This window comes from Phyllostomus hastatus, unplaced genomic scaffold, assembly GCF_019186645.2.
Source record: "Phyllostomus hastatus isolate PE091 unplaced genomic scaffold, TTU_PhHast_1.1 phas_contig_80, whole genome shotgun sequence".
Taxonomy (NCBI): Eukaryota; Metazoa; Chordata; class Mammalia; order Chiroptera; family Phyllostomidae; genus Phyllostomus; species Phyllostomus hastatus.
Window position 1 is genome coordinate 12881845 of NW_025333960.1, and position 21362 is coordinate 12903206.

Genomic DNA, 21362 nt, shown 5'->3' on the forward strand with positions numbered 1-21362 from the left:
ACCACTTATTTCTATCCATTGAGCAACATTATTAGGTAGTTTTGCTAACATGTAATTTATTGTCATCCATTATTAAATGTTTTTCAAATACACCATTGATTATATAGCTAGCTACAATTCAAGCCTTACTTTTCTGTCATCTATTTATCCTTTTTCCTAAATAGTCATGCTTGAGGGGACTGAGTAATTGATATCCAATATAATTATGGTTACATAGTAATACACATTACTCATGGGTCTTCTGAATATTTATTATTTTGGCATGTACATTATCAATTTTCATATCTGTCATTGTTAATACAGTAACTTTAAAAGACAGATATGCTTAATATATTAGATGTGAAATGTTGGTACTACACACAAAAAAATAGTTTAATTATTGCCAGTTGATCGGTTTTAGAATCCAAGGCCATGATGAAAGCCCTTTGAAGGATTAGATAAAAATATGATAACTATGTATTACAGTAAATTAAACCAATGGATTTTCTCCCCAGATGATTACCTTTTTCCTTCCTCCAAATGACTGCTTAAAGGCCAAACATATAGCACATATATTCATATATTTTATTTTAAATGATAACTAAAATCTTTAAACTTGATAGGAAGGATTTTATTTAAAAGAAATTAACAGAAAGTTGAATACTGCAATACAAAACTGGAGTTAGTGACAAAACCTAAAAATAAACAAATGAAATTAGTTTAATGGGCTTTTAGATGACTCATAGCTAGAGTTTTAGAGAAAAGATTAGTACAGAAAGTTTTAAGGGAAGGTCTAAGACAAGGAAGAGGCTTAATTCTTCTCAGGCTCAGAATCTGATTATATGGGCAACTGAGTTTAGGCATGTTGAAACATGGCGTTTTTGTCCTTTAATACTACTTTTACTGTTAGGATTTTTATATTTCACAAGATATTTGAGGCTTCCAAGCACCACATCTTTTCCTACCTACTCCTGTTTACAGTCATCCACAGGTTGCTCCTCTCTGACACTGGTGGCTTTTTCTTGTTTGTTTTTTGTTTTTAATTATCCTAATGTCTTTTTTATTCTTTTTAATTTATTTTTAAACTATTTTATTGATTATGCTATTACAGTTGTCCCATTTCCCCCCCTTTATTCTTCTCCACCCTGCACACCCTCTCCTACTTGCATTCTCCCCCTGTGCTGCCCCCCAAGTTCATGTCCATGAGTCATACGTATAAGTTCTTTGGCTTCTACATTTCCTATATTATTCTTAAGCTTCCCCTGTCTATTTTCTACTTGCCATTTATGCTACTAATTCCCTGTACATTTTCCCCCATTCTCCTCCACCCCTTCCCCACTGATAACCCTCCATGTGATCTCTATTTCTGTGATTCTGTTCCTGTTCTAGTTGTTTGCTTAGTTTGTGTTTGTTTTGTTTTTTTTTTAGGTTCAGTTGTTGATATTTGAGAGTTTGTTGTCATTTTACTGTTCATAGTTTTGATCTTCTTCTTCTTCTTAGATAAGTCCCTTTAACATTTCGTATAACAATGGCTTGGTGATGATGAACTCCTTCAACTTGACCTTATCTGAAAAGCACTTGATCTGCCCTTCCATTCTAAAGGATAGCTATGCTTGATAGAGTCATCTTGGGTATAGGCCCTTGCCTTTCATGACTTTGAATACTTCTTTCCAGACCTTTCTTGCCTGTAAGGTCTCTTTGGAGAAATCAGCTGACAGTCTGATGGGAACTCCTTTGTAGGTAACTGTCTCCTTTTGTTTTGATGCTTTTAAGATTCTCTCCCTATCTTTAATCTTGGATAATATAATTATGATGTGCCTTGGCATGTGCTTCCTTGGATCCACCTTCTTTGGGACTCTCTGAGCTTCCTGGACTTCCTGGAAGACTATTTCCTTTGCCAGATTAGGGAAGTTCTCCATTATTTTTTCAAACAAGTTTTCCATTTCTTGCTCTTCTTCTTCTTCTTCTGGTATCCCTATGATTTGAATGTTGGAGCATTTAAAGTTGTCCTGGATGTTCCTAAGCCTTTCCTAATTTTTGTGAGTTCTTGTTTCTTCGTTCTGTTCTGGTTAAATGTTTATTTCTTCCTTCTGCTCCAAACTGTTGATTTGAGTCCTGGTTTCCTTCCCGTCACCATTGGTTCCCTGTACATTTTCCTTTATTTCACTTTTCCTAGCCTTCATTTTTCCGTCTATTTTGTGACCATACTCAACTAATTCCATGAGCTTCCTGATCACCTGTGTTTTGAACTGTGCATCTGATAAGTTAGCTACCTCTTCATCACTTAGTTGCATTTTTTCTGTAGCTTTGATCTGTTCTTTCATTTGAGCCATTTTTTCTTTCTTGGTGTGCCTGTTATGTAGTAAGGGGCAGAGCCTTAGGTATTCACCTGGGCAGGAAAACCCACATCCTTGCATTGTGATGCTGTATGAGGGGGAGGGAGCTGAGAGGAAACAGTGCTTCTTATTGGGCTCTCTGCCAGTTTTCAGTCACTTCCCCTGCTACCCACAAGCAAATTGGGCCTTTCTGGTGCTGATTCCTGGGTGGGTGGGTGGGTTTGTGTACATTCTAGACCCCGTGGGCCTCTCCAATGAACTCTCCTGTGAGGCTGGGAGTTTCTCCTGCCTCCTCAGCTCCCACAGGTTTTTTCAGTCAGAGGTTTGAGGCTTTATTTCCCCATGCTGGATTCCTGGGTTGCGCAGTCTGTCTTGCTCCCCAGCTGTTCTTCCCAGTTTATCTGCACACAAATGTGGGCCTGCCTAGTCCTCTAGCTGCTGCATTGCTGTGAGTGCTCTCTGCCCCACTACCCATCTCCACCCCCCCTACTGGTCTGGATGAATGTTTGTAATTTAACTCCTTGGTTGTCAGAATTCCATACAATTCAATTTTTTGTCAGCTCTGGTTGTTTTTTGCGTTTTAATTTGTCCTTCTTTTGGTTATGCAAGGAGGCACAGTGTATCTACCTATGCCTCCATCTTAGCCTGAAGTCTCAACATTGGTGATTTTTTGTTTATGTATTTGTAGGGGAAGGTTTTGTAAGTGCAAGTCCACTTTTTGAGCATTTTTTACTAGGTAAAAAGGAGATGGCAAAGTGATCAGACTTGATTGTTAGCTACTATATAGTTACAGCAAGTGGTATTTTAATTTTTCCCTGTTTTTATTTGTGGCAATTGAGAGGACTTTGTTGAATATGTTGACTTCTTTTAATGTTTCGTTTTCCACAGAAACGCTCCAGAGGCCAAGTGCTGTTTGATAAAGTATGTGAACATCTGAACTTGCTAGAAAAAGACTACTTTGGGCTTACATATCGAGATGCCGAAAACCAGAAGGTAATTAATTAAAAGCAGTCCAAGACATTAGGGCTTGAGCTGCTCATTACTGCCAGGAAGCAAACTTGAACTGGATTGGTAAATCTTTTCTCCACCTCCCCTTATCCTCCCACATTTAGTACTCTCAGTCCCTGTATGTTGTTAATCACTTTATTTCTTCATAAAGGAAATTATTAACAACTTCCAATCTTGAATATTGTAGAAACAGTAAGTCAGTGTTTCTCTTCTTCATGCTTCAGTTATTTATGGTTTCAGGAAAGCATTTATATGGTGCTTTTTGTGATGATATATTTCAATGACTGTGAGCCGAAAATCAAATACGTTGGTACTTATACAGAAAACATGTTTAAGGCTGCTGTCCTATTCTTAATTCACCTCATTATGCTTTCACGTTCTTGCCAAATCAAAATATGAGGTGAATTGTTGGCTGACTTGACAGTTATCCCATGTAGTTAGTAGGAATTTATTATTTAATGTAATACCTCTGTAGACTCGAGACTCTTAAACTGGAATAATGCAGTGTCTCTGGAACTTCACCTCATTAATCCCCACAACTACCTGAAAAGTAAGGAAGAAGAAATTGTTTCCATTGTATTGGTGCTGGAAACTGAATAACAGACATTTCATTCCTAGATGTTGCATGTGGTACTGTGCAATGAATTATATCTAATATCTACTGAACTTGCTGGACAGTGTAACTTCATTATTAAACATCTGAGTGTTCTGATGAGGAAAGTCATAAATCCCAAGCAAGCATTTGTTTGTCAGGAAAGTTTTCTATGTAGGTTCCTGAGAATTTGTAATCACAGAAGTCACTGTGTGGGACTGAATGGCTAGGACATCATTGTGTCAAATTTCATGTATGTTTAGTTTATTCTAGTAATTTGTTTGAACATAGAGTCTACCTTTTTTTGTTTTTGTTTTTTAATTCACTCTATTTGCTAGCTTGAATCCCTGAAGGCATTGATTGTAAAAGAAAAGAAGTTTGTTAGAATGAATTGTGGACACCACAATTTTTCATTAAACCAATGCCTGGACTCTCGCAAGACCTGGCAAAGGGTACTGGGTATGAGGAAAGATCAGCCTGGAGGGCCTTCCAGCAACTACTCACTCTCAAACATGCTGAGTGTGTTTCTTCCTGGTCGGCCTGAACTCATTGTTGCTCTTCTCTGATTCATAAAGCTATCATTTCCTTTTCAGAATTGGTTGGACCCTGCTAAGGAAATTAAAAAGCAGATTCGAAGTAAGTTCTTTTGGATTATTATATGTGAAAATGTGAAGATTTCCAGAGAGTGGGGTTGTCTGGTGTAAATATAGTGTTTTGGAAAACAGAAGAAGATCTCAAATTTTATCTTTGGTAGGCTATTCCAGCTGAGATCCCATTTTTAATGATCACAATGCAGAAATAAAGTGACTTTTGACCTATTCCCTTGCCTGTACACAGATACGAAATGTGATTTCATCAAGCAATGCTCCAAATGGTGATTAATCATTTAAAAGTTCCAAACTTAATTATTAATGTTATATTAAGGCCAACTGCCATGAAAGTATGAAAGGCAAGCTAAAAGTAATAGTCATTTAATAGTTTAGAAGTGGAATAACAAATCAGACTAAAGTTTACTGTCTGGTGACAGCCTCTTTCCTTGGTCCCTAAAGGCAAGTTATGAAATGCGTATTACCTAGTAGATAAAACAATTGCATGAACAACTCACAAAATTGAAATATAAGTAGCTAACCAGTATTAGGTGCTAAATCTTACTAACAGTTAAAAAAAATAAAATGAGACATATTTCACCTATTCAGAGTAGCAAAGATTTTAAAAGTTTAGTAATACCCTGCACTGGCAATTATGTACACAATTGATAGAAATATAAATTGGTACAACTTTTAAATGTAAAAGGTACATTTAAAGTACCTTTATTTTTTTATTGCTAAATTGGGAATTTATTTTCATCTAAAGTACCTTTAAAAGAAGGTACTTTGTGTCAGTATTCACTGAAATTTAAAATGGGTTTACTCATTAACCCCTAATTTTACTTAGATATATTCCACATATGTTTAAGAGAAGAAAATGTACATGTATAAAAATTCATTATAATATCATTTGTAATAGAAAACTAGAAGCAACTTAAATATCTGTTTATGAAGAAATGATTAAATCACTGATGGAATAGCCATACCTTGAAATACTAAGCAGTTTTTAAATACACTAAAGTAGAATAAATATGTCTTAGCTTTCATTAGTGAGACAAATCATATTCATCTTTAAAATATTATGCATATATATTTTTTGGGGGGTGGTGGCCAAAAGTTCCTTTAGTGTTTTCCATACTGTGGCTCTAGTGGTGCTTAGTTGTCTTTAACTTTATTTGAAACAATTTTGTTAGATTGTATGGTGACAGTTGCCATATCAGCATGCATTTAAAAAAACATCAAAACTGGTGAATTTTTGTGCAGCCATTTTAATATTGAAGATGGAAGAAAATACGTAATGTCTTTGTCAGTTGTGCTTTATTATTTCAAGAAAGGTAAAAACACAACTGAAATGCAAAAAAAGATTTGCACTGTGTGTGAGGAAGGTACTGTGACTGAATGTGTCAAAACTGGTTTGCAAAGGTTCTTGGTACTCTTGACATTTTGGCCAAATGACTTTTTGCTGTGGGGCTGTCTTATGCATTGGAAGATGTTTAGCAGCACCTCCGGCCTCTACCCACTAGAAGCCAATATGGGAGATAGCTAACATACTCAAAATATCCAATCAATAAAGTTATTGGTAAAAATTAAAAATGTCTTTTGTTTTATGGAAAAAAACTAAATGGATTTTTTGGCTTACCCAGTGGTTGTGTGGAAAAATTATGGAAGTGCACAAAATGTATTAACAGTAAATACCTCTAGAAGTGGCATTGCAGTGTTCGGGGGTGAGAAACAGAATTTTTTAACTTTTATTTTCAACCTTTTATTTTTAACCCTCTGCTTTTACCATAAACACAAATCTTTATAATTTTAAATGACTAATAAATGTTTAAAGAGCAATTCATTTTGTCAATAAAATCTAGATTAATTTTCCTGAACAACTCATTTTAATTGAATAAATTTAAAACCAGTTTATTAATAAGAGCAACAGCTTACTAGTAAGAGAAGAGATATTTCTAGTGCCTTTGAATGTACTGAAATGTTAAAATATGCCAACTATTAATAAGAAATAATTAGTAGTAACAGTTTGAAATGGTTTAATGCTGGATAATGTTACAAAAGAAGAAAAAAAGTTACTATGCTTCTAGATATAAGAGAGTCTGCTGATTATTTATTACAACTATAACATCTTTACCACATTTTATGAGAAATTCAATGTATTCACTAACCCAAACTTGATAATGAAGAGTTTGACAGAAGGAAGTGGAGATTGAAACCAGGGATAGCTACAATTATGATATGTAGGTAAAAACACTTTTTGCTTCAGAGAGTCATAATAAAAAAAATTGAGAAAATGACTGTATTCTAAGACTCTTTCTGTAGAGTTCTTAAAAGCAGATATGCTGAATATGTCTCCTAACACTTTTGTGGGCCTGAAGTCCTCCGTATTCATCTAACTACTGAAATGCTGTTTTGTATTTGAGTGATTTATAATTATGAAGCACATTAAAATATATTAAATGTTTCCAAATGGGTCATAATTACTTTTACAAAAAAGGCTGTATAAACAGTCATTTTCTTTTCTTTTGTTATTAGAATTTTTTCCCCTTAACTTTCTGCTTATCCCATCCCCTACACATCTTTCTAAGGGAGAAAAGCTAAAGGAACAGTCAGAAAGAACGTGAGAGTTGAAGGATATTTTTGTCCTGCAGATCAGGCAGCATTTGCAGCTTCAACAAGAAGAGAACTGAGTGACCTTGGAATTTTTAAAAGTAGAATCTGTTTTTTTTTAATCTACATTCTTTATTGTTTTAGTACACTAAAATGCCCTCTTTCTGCAAAATTTACATTCACCCAAGGCAGAGAAGTGTTTATCAAACTGTTCTAATTGTTGTCTCATCACCTCATCCTCCTAAATATAAGTGATAAAAGGATGTTTCCATTCTTTTCATGCTGTAGGTCCACAGTGTATTTCCAGAATGAGATCTTCAGCAGAATGACAATCAAGCTAGTTAAGATTTTTTAAGTTACAAATTTATGAGGAATAGGAAATTCTGAAATTGAAGAGTCCTTATGAAAAAATTCTAATTTTGCTCATCTTTTGTTCATACCTGATCTCAAAATGTTTAAATATACTGGATTTTGTAATATAATAATGATATAGTAATTTCATGATATAAAGTACATAGTACTTTAAATATAAATGCAGTATATTTAAACATTTTAAGGTTTGGCAGGCATAGAGACAAATACAATTTTTTTCATAAGGATGAACTCTTCAGTTTTACAGTCTTCTATTTATTGTAAATTTGTGAGTTAAAATCCTCTCTCAGCATTATGGGAGTATCGTGTTAGTGCATTCAAGCTGCTCCATTCCTGTTGCTCACCAGGGCCACCATCTGAGCAGACCCAGGCTGCAAGCCCCTTCTTGACATAGTCAGGTCCTCCCAGTTGATCTGCTCCGCCATATTCTTTATAGGGATATAGATTTGAGCTTTAATCTGCCTCTGTCATTATTTTCAAGCTTTATAAGCCACTTAACTGGTTGTTTTTTCTTGATTGTAGTATATATGGTAGCAATCTTAAACTTTCTCACTGTTTCAAAATAATGTCCTCTGAAACCTAGTAGTTATTTGGGTTATGCCCTCAGGAGAGTGGATTCCTTAGAATTAGTGATTTTCAAAGTGTGGTCCCCAAGCCCATCTGTATTAGAACCACAAGGAGGTTTATTAAAAATGCAAGTTCCTAGGCCGTATTCCAGATCTCTGGAATGAAATGTCTGGGTAGAGCCCAGAAATTGACATTTTCAGTAAGCACCTCAGGTGCTTCTGAGGCCCACAGTAGTCTGAAACTGACTTTCCTGGAATGGGGATTTTTGCATTGAAATAGCTTTATTATACTTTTATTTTTAGTTTCTAACTTAGAGTGTTTACTTGAATTTATTAGGAGATTATATTGCTAAACTAGTCATTGGATTCAAGGCATACTTAGAAGTGGTTAAAAATGATAAAAAACAATAAACCCATTTCTCATCACTAAATCATTAGTTTTAATTCCACTTGCTTGAAGGGGGAAGGGGAAGCCAGCTCTTTTTTTTAACCTTACCAGTAGCAGGCAAGGACGGACCCATTTAAGCAGGAAGGGAATAAAAATCACTAGGAAAGTAAAGCCAAATCAGACTTTTTATAATAACAGGAGGACTTTTTTGAGAACAGTGGGAAAATAATTACTGGAAATACATTTGATTGACAGGTATTTTGTGGACTAGAATTCTAACAGACCATGTTTCAATAATGTTTCTAAGTGGTTTTAAAATAATAGTAACCATCCAATTATACCTGGTCTTATGCCAAGTCCTTTTATGCCAGGGCACACTTCATGGTAGTGCCCTGATGTCCACATTTTAAGTGTAGTATGAATGGTAGTCTCAAGAATGAAGTAGAATTAATAAATAAACCTAATGTAGGTAACCTGGGCAGGTAAGTATTTGTCACATATAAAAGAGAATAGTGCAAAGAAAGAAGCTAGGAAGTGTTTACAATACTGTCCCTTTCTTCTGAATGTTTGGGAAGGGCTCATAGAAAAAAAAAAAGGACTTTCCAGAAGTTACTTAATGGGCAGAAGAGAGTGTTTGGAAGTCTCAGGAGAGTATTGACCCTTAAGAGCTGAACTTTGAGCCCATAGAGAGTGAAAGGAAGGCTTCGATTACCGGTGGCTTAAATAAAAGACTTCCGGTGCAGAAGCCAGGGAGACTGGAGGGAATTTTTCAGCAGCGCATTCAGAATACCGGCAGGACCTATACTGTGACACTTTTAGTGTGGTCACTGGGCGGAGGGAACAAATGCATGCAGCATCCCAGTGAAGGAATATCCAGACTCCAGTAAATCACGGCATTAAAAGGCCAGAATAAAAAGACAAGATGAACATGAGTTAAAGGAGTGATCATGTAGAGATGAAATGTAGAAAAGAAGAGGTTGTTTTTTCATGTTTATAATGATACACCATAACAATTAGAGGTAATATTAGGAAATGGAGAGTTTAGTACGCCTTAATGATGTTTCAAGTATACGTGCAGACAATACAGAGGAGTAGGCGCCTAGGAGCTGACATCTGGAGAGGCTGTATGTAGGTGCTGTGGGATAAACAATGGCAGCATGTAAGGAGGACCCATTCAGCTCATGGGCTAAGAGGGAGATGTGGGAATTGGTGATGCGTAGCAAATACATTCAAGTATCTTTTTAATAAAAAATTTCCCTGAATACAAAAAGCATTTTCAGCCACCCATAGAGCAGCCCCCTTAAATACTCACTACAAGAAACCTTCCTCATAAAATAAAAATATCTTGAACTGTTCCTTGAGTGTATTATAATGGGATTTGACCTGTAATAACAAACCAGAAAGAACAAAGGAAATGGAATTAGTCTGTGAGGTTGGTATGTGAACTATCCAGAACTTCACAGCAGAACGTCCAGTCAATTCTGGACTTGTCTGATTGAGGATTATACACATTGCTCGCTTTTTTTCCCTCCTCTTCCAAAGGCTTACCTCTTTGTCCCTGAGAAAGGGAGGAAGTTCAGTCAATTTTCTCCCTAGTTAGAAGTTCAGTAAAGGATTTGATTGGTGAGAAGATTAGAAACTAAGTGAAGTTTTTGACTTACCTATGGATTTCACATAACAGAGACTTCCATGTTTTCCATGGATAATCAAAATTTGCCTGGGTATTAGAACTTGGAGTTACTGTAGCTCTAGTTATCATAAGTATAAAGGAATTTTCCTAAGGTTTTATTCAAATTTTTTTCTCATCTCTACAGGTGGTGCTTGGCACTTTTCATTTAATGTGAAATTTTACCCACCAGACCCCTCTCAGCTATCTGAAGATATCACCAGGTATTTGAAAGTTGGCTCTGAAAAGACAGGCATCTTGGGAGAGTTGTGGTTCTCTTAAATTATCCAGAGAAGAGCATGCTTGCATTTAGTAACCTTATAATCATCCACACTAAAATGGTAAACAGAAGGCAACTCAATGAGAGTAAACATCCAATTAGAAGATTTGCCAAATTATATCTGTTTGTAGTTGAATCTGGTACTAAGCTGATACTTCTCTCTGCCTGACCCTAGTGACGAGACATGCAGAATTGAGATACTGTTATCTGGTGGCCTTGGCCAAACTGGATGGGATTCAGCCTTAAATGATATAGCCATTCTAGTGCTCATGCTTTCAAACTTAGAGTAAAAAAAAATGTCTTTGGATGCTTATGCCTTTCATATACTATTCTGGTACTTGACAGCTCTTTAGAAAAAACACATGCATGCACATGTACACATACAAATGCACATGTACACAAACAGATGCACACAAACACATGCACACTTAAAAATTTACTTTCCAATCTACAAGGGAAGCAATTCATTTTCACAAGAGAAGACTTTTAAAAAAGGCACACAACAAAAATATTCTGGCGTGATGACTGAGCTTTGTGAGAAGCTGTCCCTTTATGTAGCTGTCCTGGGTGTGATGTGTCCTCGACTTCTCTGCATTCCCCTGTGGAACCCCTGGTTCTGCTGTGGTTGGCGGTACATTCGTGGCCAGCCAGAGCGACCCTGTGCAGTGTGTGCTGAGTTTGCTGTGTCAGCCTCACATCCTGGGAGGGCTTTTCATAAAAGGGGAATTGAAACTCAAAAAGTTTCAATCTCTTGGTATGATTACAAGTAATTTCAACAGGCATTTTAGAAGAAAGGTGAAAACTAGATCCAGAGTGTTTTTCTATGTTTGCATTAAATTAGAAAATTTATAATTTCTGGAAAGAAGGGAAAGGGTCGTCAAAGAACATGTATGAAGGACCCATGGACAAAGCCAAAGGGGGGTGGGATTGAGGGTGGGAGGCAGAGATGGGTGGGGTGGGGACAGTGGTGGTGGGAAAACAGAGACAACTACTTGAACAACAATAAAAAATTATAAAAATTTATAATTTCTCTAAGAATACTTTTTCATAATATTGAGGAACTATTTACTTGTGGCTAATTTGTGGTTATAGAGCCTATACATACCTGGATTTAAAATTTAGTGCATGGTTGATTTCTATCTATTTGTGTAGTACTTGCGGAACCCATGGAGTAATTAGAAATTTTTATATCTTAATCACACATAGTTTGCTTATCACTAGCTTAAAATGATATTTAGACCTTAACACGTCTTTATAGTCCTCAGCTTCAATAGTTTAACAGTTCATTTGTTATATAAAAGGTACAATGTGTGTTTTATTATTAGACACATATGCTGGGCCATGAAAGGTATTAAAACTTATTAATGTGAATACTTACCTTTGAATCTTCCAGAATTAGTATTATATCTGTGAACCTTAAAAGCAAAGTAACAAAAAGTATGTCAGCTGTTAATGGAAGTATTTTTATGCTATCTTGGCAAAATTACGTGGAAAATGTTTTATAGTTCCCAAATTTAGAACTGTTTACTTACAGTAACAAAATGATCTTACAGTAGTAATTTTTCAATTAGTCTTCATATCATTTGGCTACTAGGAAGTTATCTTTAAAAATGAGAAGTTGAAGCAGATATCATTCATTATTATCCAGAGTCTCTCTGACCAGGGATGAAGGAACGCAGGAAGTTGAGAGCAGGGTTTATGATGGCGTAGCTGTTGAGTTACCTGAAATTTGTCTTGGTTACATGGCAAGACCTTTAGTAGATATCAAAATGAGACTTCCTTAAGTCTAGTTGAGACTTAATAATTATATTTAAGAACACCATTTTTATAATACCCCCAACCAAAGATTTTACAGAGTGTCTTGATGACTATTCATTTGACTATAAATGTTATTTTAAAAGATGTTAGAGGAGTATGTCTTAAGTTTGTTTTTTTACTCTGTGCTTTATTAATAAACCCTGTTTTATTATGAACATTGACTTGTCTTTAGTGCCGTTAAATATTGTATTTTTGTGGCCAAGTATTTTCCCCCTTATATCTAGATCAAAATATAGGTGATAGAAAATTTGTCCTCGATTGATTGTTCAGTAGGGAGAAATTGCTTACCAAACACCATGACCTGAGTGGTCCCCTTTTCCTGGTCCCAATGCTGACTTTTTGCTTTGTCCTTTTGGCTGCTGGAAGGTACTACCTCTGCTTACAACTGCGAGATGACATCGTGTCCGGAAGGCTGCCCTGCTCCTTTGTCACTCTCGCCCTGTTGGGTTCCTACACTGTCCAGTCAGAACTTGGAGACTATGACCCAGATGAATGCGGGAGTGATTACATTAGTGAGTTCCGCTTTGCACCAAATCACACTAAAGAACTGGAAGATAAAGTGATCGAGCTGCACAAAAGTCACAGGTCAGTGGCAGAAACCCTGAGGACAGTCTATTTAAGTTGTACCTTGATGAGTGAGCATCACTTTCACTACCTACTTTTCCCAGGACTGACTTCAGGGCATTGTGGATGGGACTTCAGCAGAGTGGAGTTCTCTAGTGGGTACAGTTCTGGGACAGTTAGGTTCTTACTTAGAATATCTATTTATAAGGTTTTCTTTAAAAGCCACCTTATTATGTTACTTCCCTCAGAGCCCAGATCTGCTTGGGGCTCCTGTGGGGGCTTGCTTATTAGATAGCAAGGGAGCCTTGTAAGAAGTATTACAACCTTACCAGGTTAAAGAAAAGCAGCATTGTAACATTGTTTTTTTCTTATCAGAGGAATGACGCCAGCCGAAGCTGAGATGCATTTCTTGGAAAATGCCAAAAAACTATCCATGTACGGGGTAGATTTACATCATGCCAAGGTATGTATTGTTTGAGGGGGTTTTTTTGTTTTTTTTTTTTAACTTCATGTGTTTGTTTTTAGAGAGGGGGAAGGGATGGAAAAAGACAGAAAGAGAAACGTCAATGTGAGAGATAAATATCGATTGGTTGCCTTTCGCATGGACCCCAACCAGGGCTTGTACCCCAAGCATGTGACCTGACCAGGAATCGAAGTGGCAACCTTTTGCTTTGCAGGACAATGCCCAGCCATCTGAGTCACACTGGTCAGGACAGTATGCATTGCTTAAATCTCAGACTTTTAACTTTATTTAATTCAGTGCAGTTATTGCTGTAAGCTGCTGATTTTTACTTCAGTGTGTAAAACAAAACTTTGGGGATTCAAATCTGTGTTTGCAAAGGTAAAGCAAATTTAGCTCTCTGATACTTTACTGAGGGGTTGGCTCTCCATGACTTATGGTGTCGGGCAACTGAAAGTTCTCAGTAGCCAGAGCCTCCGATTGCCCATTGATTCAGGTGGAAATTTATCTTCAATAATAAGCTCTGAGCTCACCCTGACTTCCCCAGCTTAGTTGTAGCTCCCACTTTATGCTAAAACGTGCTCTCTACTCCTGTCACACCCTGTTTTTGCCTTTTTCCTGAAAGTGCTCATTTTGTCTGCACTGTCCTGCTCCTTTCTTTCTGTCTGCATGCCTAATGATCACATATCTGTGATGTGCGAAGTACTGTTTGTGGCCCTGTTCTGGTTACCCACCAGGCACTCAGTAAATTCATGTGAAATTTAACTCCATCTCTAAACTTGAGGTATTCTGACAAATAACCTGCACTTTGAAATAACGTTGTTAGTTTTGAAGTTCAGGTAAAATTAGCCACCCAAGCTAAGGATTAACCATTGACTGACGATTGGTGAAATATTAAAGTATGTCTTGGCGATAGTGTCTTGGGAAGAAAAAGTTGTAATTGGACTAAGGGTGAAGGTTGTAAGGATGCATAGAGCAGTTTTTACTCCCTGCCATGCTTTTTCTAGAATCTCTATATTTTTCAGAAGTGAGAGAAGGAGTTTATGGACTATTAGTCTGGTTTGAACAGCTGTGAATAAAGTCCTGTGGCCCTGGCTGGGTGGCTCAGTTGATTGGAGCATTGCCCATGTACCAAAAGGTTGTGGGTTGCAGGTTTGATCCCTGGTCAAGGCGCATACGGGAGGCCACCTATTGATATTTTTCCTTCATACCACATCTTCTCTCCTTGTCTCTCTCTCTCTCTCATTTCTCTCTTGCCTCTTTCATCTCTCTCATCTTTCTCTCTCCCCCTTCCATCCTCCCTCCCTCTCTAAAGTCAGTGACTGTATCCTCTGGTGAAGTTTAAAATAAATAAATAAAGTACTGTGGAAGTACAGGCAAGCTTTTATGAAAAGTAGTATCATCAAAACATGAGAAGTTTGTTATGATCTTAGGGATGGATTCAGTCACTTCAGCAGTGTTAAAAGATCACTGTTTGCAGTTGAGGGGCCTTTTCTTCTGATACGGGCAGATGAGATAAAATTGCTCTGGTTATGGGAATGTGCCTGTACTTTTAATACATAAAGTAGCCACCAATTTCATGGTCTTGGACTCACTAGAATGTGCAGTTAACAGGCTTCTAGGCAAGCAAGTATCTTAAACAGTCAAGCTTGGGATCAAGAAATTAAGAGAGTTTTCAGCTGTCTTTGTTCAGGCAAACAGCTCACCAGCCCCGAGGTCCCATGGGAGGGAAGTCTATGATCCATAGGTTCTGTTGATGCTACATTTGGGCCTGTTCTTTGGATGGTGTTTGGGGAGAGACTACTCCTCAGTGGATTTGGGCCAAAAAATGGTGGCCATTAAGTGAATGCAGGTCTGATTGGTTCTGTCTGTGGATCATTTCACACATCACACAGGATGAGCACTTCCAAGGGCTGAAGGTCTGAGCACTAATGAGCATAATCTCAGAGACCTGGGTGGGCTTATCCCCGGCATGTGCTGGTGCGCTATGCCCGGCTCTTTAACATTCATGTGTAATTAGTGCAGCAGGTGTAGCTCTGTTCACTTGCCAGTTTATTATATTTTTTCACTTATTTTGCAATCAGAGAATAAAGGTGTTTTATATTTTATACCAGGTATAAGGCAGGATGAGAATTTAAAAGCGAAATAAGGGGAAGTACTAATAAGATTTTCTCTTAGAGTTTTTCCTTAGCTGACTGAAAGATAAGAAAACAAGAGGGAAGTAAAGGTAGCCTGAACATTTGAGTGAGTTGAAAACTGCTGTTGAATCACATTACACATGATGATTCACTTACTGCCCAGGAAGAATAAGTAAATGAAAGAGTAGGGCATGCTTTCAGGGAAGTGCAACTCAGGATGTGTGCATTTCCATCACTGAAAATCAAATCACTTAACATTGCTATAGCTACTGAGTTAAAATAGATAGCTGCAATAATATGTTTTGAAATTATGCCAATTAAAAAAGAAAGAGAATTAAGGAAGTGCCAATGCAGCCCATTATAGGAATTTCATCTGAATATTAAGTATAACAAATGATTCGGTTACAGACTCCATTTTCTCATGCATCCACACTCTGTCATTTTAAGAAGGAAATGTACTGAATTAAATGATAGCTAATTTCCAGTCAAAGCAGGGTATAAAGGGCCCTGGGCTTTAGGACCTATTTAGTAATTCTGAATTGCGATCTTGAACTCCATGCCTCTATGTAAAGAATAAATACCCATATTAGATAAAGGTCCCTTGTTTTGGAAAACCTGTCCTAAATTCTTCTCCCCACCCCCCTTTGGGAAGACTGTCTCTGCTTGTTTGTCATCTAATGTCAGTCTGAATAGGTTTTGTGAGCACCATTTATTTCATATACGATTCTAAAATTTATATCTAAATTCATATTGGATATCCAGTGGACCGAGTGATAATGAAAGATGGCAAAGTTTTAACAGTGGCTTTAATTTATTTTTTTAAAGATTTTATTTATTTATTGTTAGAGAGAGGGAAAGGGAAGGAGAAAGAGGGAAAGAAACATCATTGTATGGTTGCCTCTCAAACGCCCCCTATTGGGGACCTGGCCCACAATTCCCAGGCATGTGCCCTGACTGGAAATTGAACCCGCAACCCCTTGTTTCATAGGCTCGTGCTTAGTCCACTGAGTTACACCAACTAGGGCTAAACACTGATTTTTAAATTAAGGGAATAGCGTGCCCATTTATTTTAATGACGAGAGACTGAGAGTGTCCAGGTCTGCCTTCAGTACTCCCTGCTACAGGGCGCATTAAATGTGTTCATTGGTAGGGAAACACACATGTCCCCTAGAAAGTCTGCTGATAAACACACATGTCCCCTAGAAAGTCTGCTGATAGAGAAACACACATGTCCCCTAGAAAGTCTGCTGATAGAGTTTTTGACACAAAAGATTTATTAAACTAACGTCAATACAATGGACTATGGCAGAAAACTTGAGAAAAAAAGTATCATTTTCTTGTCGTTGCTTTGTGATTGATGGAGACTGTCATCCAGTTTAATACCCCACTTGCCTGATATTTTCTTTCTTCATTTGCCAAACATATAATGGCTCAACACATGCCAGGTAGGCACTGTGTCACCCTGTGGTTACAGAGATTGAACAGAGCTCCTGCTCTCAACCAGCTACAGTCCTGAGGAAAAGGAGTATTGGTGGGAGTTTACTGCAGTGCCATTTGCTGGGGTGTGCTAGATGCAACAGAATGACACAGGGCCACAGAGAAGCTCATGTTGGAGGGTGCGAGGGGAAAAGGAAAGAAGCCAAGGGGCCTTCCTATTCCTCCCCATGAAGGGATTCTCTTTCCTTGTGATTGAAAGACACATGAATGGTTTAAAAATAGATAAATAATGAAAAATACTTTAGATATTCTTTCCCTCTTTCATTCAAAGGAGTATTTTTTAAACTTTATGTTCTTTATCAGAAAGAAAGTGCATCAAAGAGCAGTTACTCCAATGGTCCTCTGTCATGCCTGCATTTCTGCTCATGGCGTGACGTGGACACCTCTGAGCTGTCATGCGAGCAGATTGGCTGGCTCTGAAGGATCAGTAATGCCAGCTCCTGGTCAGCATCAGGCTATAACTCTTTATTTTTTTATTTTTTTTAAATATATATTTTATTGATTATGCTATTACAGTTGTCCCATTCCCCCTCCACTCCCCTCCACCCTGCACACCCTCTCCCACCCACATTCCCCCTTTAGTTCATGTCCACGTGTCATAAGTTCTTTAGCTTCTACATTTCCCATACTATTCTTGCCCTCCCCTGTCTATTTTCTACCTACCATCTACGCTACTTATTCTCCATACCTTTTCCCCCTCTCTTCTCCTCCCACTCCCCTGTTGCTAACCCTCCATGTGATCTCCATTTCTGTGGTTCTGTTCCTGTTCTAGTTGTTTGCTTAGTTTGTTTTTGTTTTAGGTGTGGTTGTTAAAATAATTGTGAGTTTGCTGTCATTTTACTATACATTTTTTTATCTTCTTTTTCTTAGATAAGTCCCTTTAACATTTCATAAAATAAGGGCTTGGTGATGGTGAACTCCTTTAACTTGACCTTATCTGAGAAGCACTTGATCTGCCCTTCCATTCTAAATGAAAGCTTTGCTGGATAGAGCAACCTTGGATGTAGGTCCTTGCCTTTCATGACTTGGAATACTTCTTTCCAGCCCCTTCTTGCCTGCAAGGTCTCTTTTGAGAAATCAGCTGACAGTCTGATGGGAACTCCTTTGTAGGTGACTGTCCCCTTATCTCTTGCTGCTTCTAGGATTCTCTGGTTCATTTTTACCTTGGCTAATGTAATTATGATGTGCCTTGGGTGTGTTCCTCCTTGGGTCCAACTTCTTTGGGACTCTGAGCTTCCTGGGCTTCCTGGAAGTCTATTTCCTTTACCAGAATGGGGAAGTTCTCCTTTATTATTTGTTCAAATAAGTTTTCAATTTCTGGCTCTTCCTCTTCTCCTTCTGGTACCTCTATAATTCGGATGTTGGAACATTTAAAGATGTCCTGAAGGTTCCTAAGCCTCTCCTCATTTTTTTCAATTCTTATTTCTTCCTTCTTTTCTATTTTGTTGTTTCTTTCTTCCTTCTGGTCCACTCCATTGATTTGAGTCCCAGTTTTCTTCCCATCCCTATTGGTTCCCTGTGCATTTTCCTTCATTTCACTTAGCATAGCCTTCATTTTTTCATCTAATTTGCAACCAAAATCAACCAATTCTGTGAGCATCCTGATCACCAGTGCTTTGAACTGTTCATCTGATAGGTTGGCTATCTCTTTGTCGCTTAGTTGTGTTTGCTGTGGAGCTTTGATTTGGTCTTCCATTTGGGCCTTTTTTTTTGTCTTGTTATGCCTGTTACATATGAGGGGCAGAGCCTTAGGTGTTCACCAGGGTGGGTTAACATATATTGCTGGGTTGTGACACTGTATGTGGGGGCGAGGTCTGAGAGGGAACAATGGTGCTTGCTCTGCTCTCTGTCAGACTTCAGTCCCTTCTGCCGCTTCCCCCAAGCTAACTGGGCCCTTCTGGTGCTGATTCCCATGTGGGTGGGCTTGTGTACATTCTAGGACCCTGTGGGTTTCTCCAGAGAACTCTCCTATGAGGCTGTGAGTCTTCCCCTGCACCTCAACTCCCACAGGTGTTTTCAGTCAGTGATTTGAGGCTTTATTTCCCAGTGCTGGGACCCTGGGTTGCGCAGTCTGTCTCACTCCTCAGTTTCACCTGGTTTATCTGCTCGTGAATGTGGGACAGCTTGATCAGCCAGCTGCCCTTCACGCAGTACCTCGCTTCACAATTGCCATCTCGCTGGGTCTGCCAGCTGCTGCCTGTGTGTCCAGGGTCCGCCTGCTGCAGTCTTGCGTGCCCAGTGCCACCACTTTTTGTGCCTCAACCCCTCTCCGCCAGCTGCCCAACTTCACCCTGCCTACTGGTCTGGATGAATGTGTCTGTTTTAACTCCTTGGTTGTTGGACTTCCATACAGTTCAATTTTCTGTCAGTTCTGATTGTTATTTTGTTTCTAAATTGTTGTTGTCTCTATTTTGGTTGTGCCAGGAGGCACAGTGTGTCTACCTATGCCTCGATCTTGGGGGGAAGTCGAGGCTATAGCTCTTTAAATGCTCTGTCAGACTGAAGCCCTTGGTAAGTGGTGGGCAGTTTCTGGTCTTGGAGTTCTCAGGTTTTATTGTGTTATAATATGCTGCCATCAAGCTTTTCCACTCCTGTACTTTCATGTCTAATGGAGGGATAATGTTTCAAAGGTAAAATATTTCTTTTTAAACCAGTTATGAACTTGTATTTCCCAGAGATGGGCCAAAATATTTATTTTTGATTCTGGAAATGTTCACGCTGTACCTTGCACTGACAGAATTTAGAAGTAAACTCCCACAATACGATGAGTCAGAATCTCCTATTCGGATTCTGCCATCTTCCTCTCCCCTCTTTGCTGGTGCTGCAGAGGGACTGAAAGCTGGGGACAGCTGTGCTGATTGATGTAACAGAAGATCCCAGCTTTGCCTCCTGTGTAACCCCTGCTTCCAATAGCCAGTGAGATGAAATGGAGACTGTGCCTCACACACAGTCCTGCCTTTGTCATTTGTTTCTACTCCACTCAAGGCCACCCTGTTCATTTCACCCTGATTTCACCTGAATACAACATCTAGAGGGTATATACTACACATGGTTATGTCTCCTGAACTTTACATAACATCTCTGATGACCTCTGGGACCTCTGGGTGTCATGCATCCCTAGGAAACAGCCAGAATGTAAAATGTGCAAATAAAGTAAATTGCAAATGTAGCATGATCCCACTTTTGTTAGAAAAGACTAAACTATACAGACCCGTTAAATGTATCTGTGTGTGAATCATATTGTTAAGTGTGACCAGCAGTGGGCAGTGTGTGTGTTGGGGGCCGGTTGGAGAAGTGCAGTTCATACTTAAGGAACAGAAAAACTTTTATATTTAAATTTTATTCTGACAATAACAAAATATAAAATAGATTGAGACTCTTTTTAAAGGAACAAACTTTATAACACTCAAGAAAAGGTATGGCCCCTCTCTTAGTATTCATATTAGTCAAGAGTGCTGCCTCTAGCCCTGGCTGGTGTGGCTCAGTGGACTGAGTGCTGGCCTGTGAACCCAAGGCTTGCCAGTCTGACTCCCCGTCAGGGCACATGCCTGGGTTGTGGGCCAGGTCCCCAGTTGAGGGCACTTGAGAGGAAACTACACATTGATGTTTCTTTCCTTCCCTTTCTCCTTCCCTTACCCACTCTCTAAAAATAAATAAATAAATAAATAAATATATGTATGTATGTGTATGTATGTATGTTTTTAGAGTAGTGCTGCTTCTGGAACCAAGCTGTCCACATTTCAACTGGAATACTTACCCATCTCTACATCTCAGTTTCCTCATATGTAAAATGGGAATAATAATAGAAACAGCCTCAAAATATCCTAATGTATATTAAAAGTGTCAATATTCATAATGTGGTTAGAACAGGGCTTGGTACCGGACAACCTAGAACTGCAGCCATCATTTCTGTTACTAACACAACCTTCCATCTGGCCAGCGTTCTCTGTGTGCAGTGTTTCTGCTGTAAGTCTGGGACACCTGGGTGAGAAGATTTTGCTCTTACAAATCTCTGTAGTGATAAATATCTTCATTGAAAGGCTATTATTTAGTGGTGATGCTTTTTAAAATGACTGCAGTATTTTATTTAAATAAGAGCTATAGGTAGTCAGTTATAGGCTTTGACATAGAGGCTTAAATATCATACTTAGCTAGCTGTAAGTAGAAATAAATGAGATACTGATCCTTTATCCCTTGCTGCTGTTTTGCAGGATTCTGAAGGAGTTGAAATTATGTTAGGAGTTTGTGCAAGTGGTCTGTTGATATATCGTGACCGACTGCGGATAAATAGATTTGCCTGGCCTAAGGTTCTAAAAATTTCATATAAACGGAACAACTTTTACATCAAGATCCGCCCTGGAGAGGTAAGTAGACCCAAATTTGCATGTACATTTAGGAAAAGGTAACTGTTAGCAAACAAAAATTTAAATTACCTGCTCACAAGTTCTCAACATCTCAACATCTCATGACATGATTGGTTATATCTAAATGCATAAGAAAA

At 38.3% G+C, this 21362-nt stretch overlaps 1 protein-coding gene across 13 annotated transcripts in view; it reads left to right on the forward strand.

Moving 5' to 3' along the window:
• Window positions 1–21362, forward strand: part of EPB41L3 (erythrocyte membrane protein band 4.1 like 3) — a 174430-nt gene that overhangs the window by 118409 nt on the left and 34659 nt on the right. For all 13 annotated transcript variants that reach the window (XM_045849658.1, XM_045849660.1, XM_045849662.1 and 10 more), the window contains 6 exons: window positions 3204–3308; window positions 4509–4551; window positions 10253–10328; window positions 12569–12787; window positions 13142–13229; window positions 21073–21225. In XM_045849658.1, coding sequence (XP_045705614.1) covers window positions 3204–3308; window positions 4509–4551; window positions 10253–10328; window positions 12569–12787; window positions 13142–13229; window positions 21073–21225 — 684 coding nt within the window. The remainder of the gene's footprint in view (window positions 1–3203; window positions 3309–4508; window positions 4552–10252; window positions 10329–12568; window positions 12788–13141; window positions 13230–21072; window positions 21226–21362) is intronic.